General features: G+C 38.5%; 2 protein-coding genes across 2 annotated transcripts; one reads left to right on the top strand and one right to left on the bottom strand.

The window, feature by feature from the left end:
• Positions 1-808: 808 nt before the first annotated feature.
• LOC103939599 (splicing factor 3A subunit 2) lies at positions 809-3,832 on the top strand. The gene is made up of 7 exons (XM_009349696.3): positions 809-1,066; positions 1,146-1,315; positions 1,428-1,504; positions 1,637-1,702; positions 1,817-1,891; positions 1,987-2,058; positions 3,054-3,832. Exons 1-7 carry the CDS (start codon positions 915-917, stop codon positions 3,477-3,479), a joined length of 1,038 nt encoding a protein of 345 aa, XP_009347971.2. The 5' UTR covers positions 809-914; the 3' UTR covers positions 3,480-3,832.
• A 207-nt stretch (positions 3,833-4,039) lies between these two features.
• Positions 4,040-10,414, bottom strand: LOC103939601 (phosphatidylinositol 4-phosphate 5-kinase 9). The gene is made up of 9 exons (XM_009349697.3): positions 10,225-10,414; positions 7,944-9,272; positions 7,325-7,492; positions 6,754-6,919; positions 5,957-6,067; positions 5,521-5,708; positions 5,092-5,249; positions 4,791-4,956; positions 4,040-4,604 (listed from the first exon to the last, which is right to left on the bottom strand). Exons 2-9 carry the CDS (start codon positions 9,188-9,190, stop codon positions 4,325-4,327), a joined length of 2,484 nt encoding a protein of 827 aa, XP_009347972.2. The 5' UTR covers positions 9,191-9,272; positions 10,225-10,414; the 3' UTR covers positions 4,040-4,324.
• Positions 10,415-11,009: the final 595 nt, after the last annotated feature.

Here is an 11,009-nt window from a genome sequence, read left to right as displayed (position 1 = left end):
AGTTATCCATTCTTTTTTTTATTTATTTTGCCATGAGTCTCTTGTTTCAAGACCATAGTTCTTTCATCGGTGTTTTTTCTAGGTTGGGATTGCGTGAAAGGTTTCTTGCTTCGAAACCTTTGAAATTGAATTTTGGTTGTTGCAGACAGCAGCCAACAATAAAAGTCGACAATGGGTGAATTTAGGATTTAGAGGAAGTGACAGGCTGAAACCCACTGTGACGTCAAGATAAAACTAACTTTAGGGCTTCAATCTATTTCTCTGTGTATTATTTTTCTCCCTTTAGGAGGAAATACATATATAACCACCCCTTGTAACACAAGCTATTAAACGAATCCTAGACAAAGGAAACATATTTACATTCCTATTCAACTTCCTAATGAACTTGTGTTTGTGTTGACTCATGCTAATAATACCATTAGACCGTATTACTAAGTGGCAGAAGGTCTTTACTCTTAAGTACAAATGTTGTAGAAGAAAGGAATTAAAAATAATATATATATATATATATTTTTTTTCTAAACAAATGATATTATCTACACTAAAGGGAATGGGTCGACTTAGCCTCACAATGAGTTAATAATAATGTAATTCAAATCTACTTTTTGCGAGAATTGAACTTAAGACTTCTCACTTACAAGTGAAGATGAATAACACCAGACCATAATACTAAGTAATGACAAGATGTGACTACCCGTGAGCAAATTGGGTGAAATGGGCCTGGATTGACTTCTCCTTAGCCCAACTGTACACTTGCAGCCCAATAATATTTTAAATTTCCAGATTTTCCTTCACAACAAACACAAAGAGAAAGAGGGTAGCGAGTGGGGACCATTGTGAGTCTGCGATTGTGGGGGAATTTCTCCAAAATTCTAAACCGCTGAGGGAACAGTCGGTGATTCACAGCTGAGAAGATGGATAGAGAATGGGGTTCAAAGCCCGGCAGCGGCGGCGCCGCCTCCGCACAGAACGAAGCCATCGACCGCCGGGAGCGTCTCCGGCGACTTGCCCTCGAGACCATCGATCTTGCCAAAGATCCCTACTTCATGCGCAATCACCTCGGAAGGTACGACCCTCTTTTGATTTCTGCTCAAATTTCACTGCTTTCCATCTAATTGTTGCATTTCGTTGGTTGGTTTTTACAGCTATGAATGTAAGCTTTGCTTGACGCTGCACAACAACGAGGGCAACTACTTGGCGCATACACAAGGCAAGCGCCATCAGACCAACTTGGCCAAACGAGCTGCTCGCGAGGCAAAGGACGCTCCTGCTCAGCCCCAGCCGCACAAGCGCAAGGTCAATGTGCGAAAGACGGGTATGTATCTCGTATTTCTTTCACACGCATTTTGTCGAACACTTGGTGTGCATGGAAAGTTGTTTTAATGGAGTTAACTGTTGCAAGTATACCATTTAATGTATGGTTGCAGTCAAAATTGGTAGGCCGGGGTATCGAGTGACAAAGCAGTTTGATGGCGAAACAAAGCAGAGGTCTCTTCTCTTCCAGGTGTGTGTGTGTGTGTGTGTGCGCTCATTGTGCTATATGTATTTTCCTGAAATAATAAGCTCTCATTCAAGGGTATATAGTGTGCAAATTAATGGTGTAGCTAATGTTGCGTGACATCTATGTGTTATGCAGATTGAATATCCTGAGATTGAAGATAATACAAAGCCAAGGCACCGTTTTATGTCATCTTATGAGCAGGTAGGGTTATATCTTTGTGGCCTGCAATTTATGGACGTCCTCTTCTTCTACTCGTTTTTCTTATTAGAAATGTTTCAGTGAATTTTTTTTAATGTTGATTTTTCATGAACACAGAGGGTTCAACCTGTCGACAAAAGGTACCAGTATCTTCTATTTGCAGCCGAGCCTTACGAGATAGTTGCTTTCAAGGTATATCTTGCCGTCTATGCATTGGGTATTCATTCATTTTTTATATTGTTAGATTCAGGACATTTATTGTGCCTCCATGTTTGTTTCTGTTTCAGGTTCCCAACATTGAGATTGACAAAACTGATAAGTTTTTCTCACATTGGGATCCAGACTCAAAAATGTTCACAGTTAGTTCTCTAACCCTACTGATTCATGTCTTTTTATCTGCACTTCTAGAAATAGATAAAGTGTTTCATTGGGATGTCAATTTTTGCGGTTCATTTGGTTGGTAAATCTTGTCTGTGGTTGTTTTAAGATATAGCCACTTAAAACCCTAGTGCTCATTTGATAACCATTGTGTTTTACTTTTAGTTTTCACTTTTGTGCTTGAGATATAGGGAGGGTAATTGGGGGAAAGGAGGGAAAAACCAAAGAAGGGTAGTGGGGAGGGAAGGGAAGAAACAAAGAAGAATAAATAAAATCAAATTCTTCAAACTGAAATCAACTTAAACTATTTTTTGGTTTTTAGTTTTCGTTGTGTGTCTTTCGACTTTTTCCTTGTACATTTTTTATACATCTCTTCCCCACCATCTTTCCTCCACTTCTATATGTCCCTCATTTTCCCCACGTATTTGCTTTCTATTTCTAGCACAAAACTGAACAACAAAAATTTGAAAAGAAATGGTTATCAAACAACCCTAATGGAATCTAACTTAAGAAAGCTTATTTGATTTGGCAAGTAAGTCATATGTTTGGTTTTGAGTCTCTCGACAGTTGGCACCAATTGGTGACATCTGCATAAACTGCTGCATGCTCACTAGATCAGGTCGGATGTTTTATTAGTTGTAAAATTAAGAAAGGAAAAAAAAATCCTGGCAAACTATAGTTTCCTAGAGAAAACACTTCCAGAGTTCAACTGGGAAAAGAGCCCCTCAGCTGGCCACTTGTCGTGTTCATACAGATTCTTATTTGTGAAATTATTTTGGTGTCCCTCCAATGAAAACTCAGCAGGATTTTCTCCTAAAGCATTGAATTCGAAGTGCTTTTTAAAGTGTAATGTTCTCAAGGGCGTTTATATGAAAGCCCTCTGGTTTCACTGTCTTACTTAGTTGACTTTCTTTTATGCTTTTTGCTGGTTGAATTTTTCTTCTCATTTTTCTGTGTTGGATGTACCAATATGCAGTTGCAGCTATATTTCAAAACTAAGCCACCAGAGGCGAACAAACTGCAACCTCCCCCTGCAGCCAATGGCCCAGGTGCTCCTGGTGTTCCATCAAGGCCTTTGCCCCCACCACCCCAAGGTCCTCCTCCTCCTCCGCCACAAGGACTGCCGCCTGGTGCACCAATGGGAAATCCTCCCAGAGCTCCTCCGCCAATTCCTGGATCTCTACTACCATCAGCTCCTATGGGAAATGGCCCTAGGCCTATGCCTCCTGGTGGTGCTCCGCCTGCCCCTCCTCCGCCCTCTGTTGGTAACACAATGGCGAATTTCACTCCTGGCACTCAGATGGGAAGGCCTCCATCAATGCCACCTCCACAAGGCTTTCCGGGACAACAAATGCAGGGCCAGGGTCTTCGTCCACCCCCGCCACCTCCTAATATGAGTTAAGGAAACCAATTGCCTTTGGGGTGGCCGTCCTTGTACCGGAGCATCTCAGCGAACATATTTGCAGTATCTGTGTGGAGAATGAAGTCAGCAAAAAATGACCCGGTATTCCCTTTAAACTGGAAGCTGTACCTTATTAACGACCACTCCTTTATAGTCCTACTTGTTCCTAGTTTGTTTCTGAATTCCCATTTTTCCCTTATTAAAGACAAATATTATTGTTATAGGATTGAAATGGAGATGTTATAGTTTCTGGAATTCGGGAAAGGAAACATGCCTTGTGGCAATTTCTTTTGGAGTGTACTTTTGGTTTTTGTGTGCATTTACTTGCAAGCAATGCATTTGATATTAGGTCATGCTCTAAGTAGATTTATGTGCTTACTAACAAGTTAATAATTTCCGTGTTACGCGTTAGTTTAACTTTTCGGTTAAATTTATTAAAGGAGAATTAATGACCTGAAATAAACAGAGGAAAGGTAACATGCGAGTGCGGAAATTATTTTCCAAATTATAATCAATCATTTACGGCCGCTCGCGTGCAAAAAAGACGGTTTGGATGTCTCTTATCGATTAAACACAATACCTTAATCGGAAAATGGATACAAGTACATGTAATGAAGCGGCAGGCGCTCCGAAAGTTGCAAAAGCAGAGGGAGTAGAGAAACAAATTCAAATTTTTCAACCAAATCATTATGATCACTCAACCCAGCTGCTGCTCAATGCTGGCATAATCAACGACGCTCGCCGAATGCACTCCCCGAACATTTCATAGACCGCTAGTGCGAACGGTCCTTGAAGGCATGCAAACTGGAGGCCTTATCTCAGAAGAGGTTTGGAACACCAGGTTTTTACCTTGTCAAGGCATTTGGAGGAAACACCTTCCGGATGAACTCCAAGAAGCGCCGGGAATAGAATGTAGGGTCGACAGCAGAGATGGACAAGGAATCAAACTGAAGAGATTTGTATGCGTGTTCAATCTTCTTTCCCATGCTGTAGTCTTGCAATATGTCAATGATTCCGAGATAGAGCACAACATCATATACTTCATGAAATGTCTGCTGGTCTCCCTGTTCGCCAGGAACCTGCTCTGCCCTTGCTGGCATGTTCACACCCAGCTGGATTTGGAATCTGCTTAAATACATCGTGACAACAAAATAAGATCATTTATTCCAATTTGGCAAGTGTATATGCAAAATTATAAACTTCATTTGTATTAAGAACGCCCTTAGTTGTGATTTCACTTCAGATCCTTAGCTTTTCAAAAGACGACTTAAAACGGATTCTCTGCATGGGGTCTAGATAAATGTTCCATACCTTGCAGTACCGGGTAAAAGGAGATCAACTTCCTCATAACCGGCAGATGATGCTCTCAGTCGGCTACCTCTCACATGAGGGCCCACAACAACACTAGCATCATCTGTACCACGAGGGATTAAAACAAGTCCTTGTGGGTAATTAGAGATCTCATCCTCCAGAGTCTCTGTCATTAAAACACCAAAAGCAAAAACTATTATGTTAGTCTTTCGTGGTAATGAAAAAACAACTCTGTATATCGTTGAAAAACTGAGGATGAGTCATGACAACTAAATTGTGCATCGTTATGAACTACAATGACCTTCCTCTGCAAGGATTCCCAAACCATCAGCTCGATTGGTATTATTGTAGGACATGACAGACCGCAGATGTTGGGGGGCCCGATAATGCACTCCCATGAGAAGGCTGTAATCCATAATGTGCTGCGCCTCCAGAAATTTGCTGTCAGTCTCAATCTGACTGCATAATAATACGAGAGCAAAATGAGTTCAGTAGCAATAGTAAAAGGAAAAACATTAGAACCTAAAGCTAGAGATAATACATGTTACGCAGGCCAAGAATAAAAGAAATTACATGTTTTTTAATGAAAAATTCTTAGGTTGTGTGTTTTCATAAACTTAAAGTTAATCTGGGGTCGCCTAGATTATAGAAGTCATTTACACACCTAAGGTATGGACTGCGAGTAAAAGAGAGAGTGAAAACTCATCTGGATTCTAGAACTCCCACTTACTTCATTAAAGCCTCTCGCCAAGAAGGTTCCAGATAAAAAGAGTAGTTTAAATCCAAGTCCTTAAGTGTTGTATTTTCATCAATTTCGATCTTATCTGCAGAACGACCAAGGGATGAACCTTTCAAATCAAATCTTCGATGTATTCTTAGCTCTGTGCAGAACATGTTTCCCATCACTACAAAGCGGAACTGCAAAGCATATTTTAATGAGCAAATATCAGTCTTTAAAATACAAGAAGCAATTTACATAAATAGGGATAGTATCATTGCAAATAACAAGAGAATTCACTATAGAATTGCCTCTTAGACAAGGTGATACAGGCGTATAGCATCTCAACTGATACTTTTACTGGAATGTAACGGCATCATAATGCATATATTTAAACACACTTATAGCATGGCAGCTCATAAGAATCTAAAGGCACCGTTCCCATCACCTTTTGACCACTTGAAGGTTTAATCCTATGAAGACCAAAGAATTTTGTGATGAGGGTGTTCTCGTACGACCTTACATGATGATGATAACTTGGAAGCATCCGCAAAAGAACCTACACATCAGAACTCTGGTTAACACACCTCCAGATGATTCAAGAAAAGAGGAGGGGAAAAAACTGCAGAACTTCAATTACAGTACGTGTCACAATACCTTATTGGCAAAGGATATAAATACAAATAAAACACAGAGCATAACGTTGGTATACAAAATATGAGCACACTAAGACACGTAAATGAAACATGTCAGATCATAGTTGTACTAATTTGATACTACTGGTCCTCAAGAATAGACATAAGATTTATCAAGAACCTTGTTCAGGGGAAAGAAGCACCAAATTACTTGAAAATAAAAGTCAGAAAACAGCTGGCACATTGCGTACCAAGCAACTTCTGAGACAGTGGCAATTAAGTAATGACACGTCCAGTAATTCCATAACAATTTAATCTCAATCAAATGTCCAGTTCTCTTTATAGTTTTTGTTTGCATCTAACTTCGAAGAACAAAAATCATGAAACTGCACAAAGGAGTATCTAAGGCTCTTTGGAAGGGCTAAAGAAAATAAAGCTCTTTGCTTGGGTAGGTGAGAATCGAAGGAATAAGTTTACAGGTTCTAGTACAAAACTATGAATTCATACAGAAATTTTCTACACGGAGAAAAAAGATAACTTCACAAGCCTTTAGTAATTTATGTACATCAACAAAAAATGAAGATGCAAAAGCTTCAGCAGTGATACAAACCTGAACTTCAGATTTCCTGAGTGTCTTAATCATGAAACGATCATCTTGAGATAGGAAAAACACACTACCACTTTTTCCAGGAGAAGAAAGTTCTCTGAGAGCATCATTTCCACAAATAGACATCATGTAATCAGCAGCATCGATCTTGAACATCTCTCTTAAATTCCTGCAATGAGTTGAAAACATTATAGAAGTATACAGTACACCCACACACACACATGATTGTGCATATGAGTAAACAACCCAATTTTTCAGGGTAAGGTCTTAGTCAAGTTGTGTATGTGTGTGTGTGTCCATGCATATAGGCCTGATTTGGTGCGGACGCCTGCACTTGAATGATTCTGTATATACATATATTACAGTAAAACATAAAAGCGCAATTCTTTCTTTTTCACCTTTCGGAAGAAAAATGGTTCGTGGTTATAATCCCAACAAACACAGGATATAAGTGTGAGAACATATGACAAAGTTATAGTTGGTCCACCATTATACAAAAGAAAAGAATATCCCTATTACTGTAAATGCATCAAACAAACAAATAGGCAAGAAAATTCAAGATATGGCAACTAACCTAAAGACCATAGGGCAATAGTCTTTCCACCTAAAATCTACTGACCGATGAGGTGGTGTCAATTGGGAGCCTTCTTTAGGAAAGTTCATCCAAAAACTTGCCCGAGGGCCAAAATCTGATGCTCGGACTTCTCTCCTTTGTATTGGTGTTATCTTCCCAACAGTATACCTGCCACATTTTAATCCACATTTAAATTAAGTTTCAGGAAACAAAGTATGCAATGCACATGAGCTAAGTGAGGAACATCAGCAATTGCGGTTGGACTGCAAACCTTTGTCACTCCTAAAAGAGAAACCTGTTAAAATAATTAAACCTTTCACGGAGTCGTAAAACTAATATAACTAATTAAACCCTGTTAAAAGAAAAACCTGTTAAAATAATTAAACCCTCTCATGGAGTTATACATTGTCCCGAATCCAAAAGGGGAAATGTAAACACAAATTGCATTGCTTAATAAATCTTTGCCGATACCAGAAGGGAGGAACCAATTAAGCAATATAATCTAATTAAAAACCATGCATTTGATACAAAAGATAAATGAAGACAAAATAATACAAGCATAAAAGTCAAAGATGAAGAAGTCTAACAAATTTAAGGGAAGTAATAAAAGTGAATGTACCTGATACCCAACTGCAAACTGAGCATTAGATCATAGCTCCTATGACCTTTAATGATTGCTTCACCAGGTCTCTTGACCACTTTCGCTAGTTTCTTTTGTCGCCGTTTTGCCCTTCTAGATGATGAAGAAAAGCTGTTATTTATTACTAGCTCACTGATTAAGACACCTTGCATATATTCTCGCTCTAAGATTGGAATTTCTGTCCCAGAATCTTTTTCTCTACCCTCCAATAATGATGGATCATGTCCAATAACTTTTTCAAAAGATACCTCAAGACTCCAACGCCTTTCCAAGGAAACATTTCTATGTGACTGCTCCAAATTTAACAGATTTCTATTAGAGATTTTGTCGGCTGAAGCACGATGAGATCCCTGCAGGCTCTCTCCAATCTTCACATTTCCCATATCCCCTGAACCAGCATGATGGATATGTGCATTGTTCTGTTTTCTTAAATCTGGCAAGAGCCCTCGTTTCCTCAAAGCATTCAGGTAAAGTTCTTCTACTGCTGGAAGTCTGCTGCCTTTTGGATAAAATGACCCTTTCCCATCCTTTAAACCGCGGGTCCAAGTTCCAACATAGAAGCCTCCATCACTCCACGTGTATACTCCAAATCCATGCATCATGCCATTCAACCAGCTTCCCTCAAATGAATCCCCATTGGTCCATGTGAGAGTTCCTTTCCCTGACATTTTCCCTCCCTTCATATTTCCAAGATAAACATTTCCATTTACCCATGTATACTTGCCAGGCCCTTCTGGCAACCCCTGCATCCAAGAGCCTTCAAAGGCATCTCCATTAGGATAGACTTGATATCCCAAACCATGTTTGAGATTTAACCGCCATCGCCCCTTATAAGTCAACTTATCCGATCCAATGTAGGTCCCTGTGCCATGCATATATCCACCTGAAAACTCGCCCTCATAAACGGCACCTGAAGACCAAATAATTTTTCCATTCCCATGTCTCATCCCCCGTCTCCATTCACCCTCATATATGCAGCCATCTGACCAGACATATTTTCCCTTTCCTTCAGGGATGTTGCCAAGCACAGGTCCAGAATAGGACTCCCTATTCGGAAGTAATAGCTCCCTGACTCTAAAGGCGGCAATTTCAGAAGTATCAGCAAGTTCACCATTATTTATTATGGATTCTCTGTCTTCTCTGGAACTGACATCAAGAGACTTTGTTCTCTCTGCAAAAGTTTGTGCTTCTTCCACTTTATCGCCAATGGCCGCAGGGCCAGACATGCATAATGTCCCAAAATTTTCGGTTTCTTACACAATTATAGGCACTCCAGAATTTTCATAGGCCAAATGACGATATAGGAATCTGTAAAAGTCATACGAATGAGTGCAAATATACCAGGAAACTCCTCGTCCTCTTATTTATAAAAAGCAGAAAGATTAAATTCTCTCTATAAAGGGCAGTTCGTAAGTGCTTAAGATGGATTTTCGGAGAAAAGATCTAACTTGAACTATAATGACATGAAGCAGAAAAAAAATATAGAAAAAAAAAAAAGGGAATCCTATTGATTGCGTTAAACTAATATAACTACAATATCACCACCAAAAATTTAATAATTGGCTAAAATAAAGAGCATCGAGCCAATACACATATGCTCTACAATCACACCGGAAAACTATAACTAGAAGAGATCAAATTTGAACTAGCGGGCGCATGTTACGTATCCAGAAACAAATTTTAAAATACACAAGTTATAAAAAGAAGCAGAAAAATGTTCTTTCACAATATCTCATAACACAACAAGGCAGAAAATGCTCAAATGATCTTTCAGAATTCAGTCAACCAAAGCCTATAAAATCATCAAGTGGATATCTTTGATATTGTATCTAAAATTTCTGAATGCCCAACTCATTCAAATCATCAAATAAGTTTGCCTAATGTTGCAGCTAAAATTTCTGAATGCCCAACTCATTCAAATCTTCAAATAAGTTTGCCTTATGTTGCAGCTAAAATTTCTGGATGCCTAACACATTCAAATAGTGCCTCTGAAAATAAATCAAAAATCCAAGAGATAACTGAAAGAGCATACATTTACCTCCTCGTTCATTTTTTCTATGAAGAAAAATAAAAAAGCATCCACACTTTTCACTTAACTTTCTACCCTCTGATTGCCCAAAAGCAGAAAACTTGAGCTGATTTCAGCTCCAAAAGCCAAAAGTCTCAAAACAAAAGGCAATTCCACTAACAAGTCAAAACTCAACCCACAAAAGCAAATCAAAGGCTCAAAACTTTCTGCAGAAAAGAAGAAGAAATATACCTGAGAAAATGAAACGAGGAGCGAGATTGAAGCAGCTGAACATGGGCAAGTGCGGTGGGTTTTGGATTCTGAAGCTTTCTCTCTCTCTCTCTCTCTCTCTCTCTCTCTCTCCCCTCTCTGTGTTGTGTATTTTTTGGGTTTTGGATGGTGACCAAATGTTTGCGAATCCCAAAGCCAACTGTGTAGCCTGAGACGCAGTCGACAATAATATAAAGAATACTGTTAGTAAAATTAGACCACAATTATAAATATTCTAATAAACAATAAGTAGGTTAATTAATATTATAAGAAATAATCTATTTATCATAGTTTTTGTTATACAATTTATAAAATATAGTTGAAATGGATGATCTTTTTCGCGTAAATACCGGCCGACCTTTTCATAAGATTGTGGCTTGAAGTGGCAATACCGCCCTCGTTCGTCATTGGTTTTATTTATGCTCTCGTACATTACACGTCCAAATTTCTTGGCAGGTTTCTCTTTCACTATTTAGCTGAGTTAATATGATTTTTTTTTGGAGATTTTAACGAAAAATTTATGATATTGTTTACTTTAATAAAAAATCATATTTTTATATTAAAACAATCAATCCTGGTAATATTCACTTACTCTTTATTTTGTCCTTATCGTTAAAACTCAAAGTTTTCAAACATTTTTCATTAATTTTTTTTTTCTTTTGTAACTTTTAGTTTTAGATATACACATTAAATAATAATTCTAAAGACATTTTTCTCTCATGTTGTTTTTGTTTTTTTTGTTAAACCTCATGTTGTTTTGTTTTTAG

Source organism: the organism of the source record quoted next, unplaced genomic scaffold (assembly GCF_019419815.1).
Source record: "Pyrus x bretschneideri cultivar Hongxiangsu unplaced genomic scaffold, Pyrus_bretschneideri_v1 Contig45, whole genome shotgun sequence".
Lineage (NCBI taxonomy): Eukaryota > Viridiplantae > Streptophyta > Magnoliopsida > Rosales > Rosaceae > Pyrus > Pyrus x bretschneideri.
Note: the sequence above shows the minus strand (reverse complement) of the source record. Positions and strands in the feature narration are given on the sequence as shown.

Bases quoted from the DNA above. Each gene is read 5' to 3' on its own strand.
- LOC103939599 (XM_009349696.3), top strand. From the start codon at position 915: ATGGATAGAGAATGGGGTTCAAAGCCCGGCAGCGGCGGCGCCGCCTCC. The intron at 1,316-1,427 runs GTATGTATCTCG...GTATGGTTGCAG, and splicing joins GGTCAATGTGCGAAAGACGG to TCAAAATTGGTAGGCCGGGG. The intron at 2,059-3,053 runs GTTAGTTCTCTA...ACCAATATGCAG, and splicing joins CAGACTCAAAAATGTTCACA to TTGCAGCTATATTTCAAAAC.
- LOC103939601 (XM_009349697.3), bottom strand. From the start codon at position 9,190: ATGTCTGGCCCTGCGGCCATTGGCGATAAAGTGGAAGAAGCACAAACT. The intron at 7,493-7,943 runs GTACATTCACTT...AAAATGTGGCAG, and splicing joins AGTTTGCAGTTGGGTATCAG to GTATACTGTTGGGAAGATAA. The intron at 6,068-6,753 runs GTTTGTATCACT...TCTGATGTGTAG, and splicing joins TCAGGAAATCTGAAGTTCAG to GTTCTTTTGCGGATGCTTCC.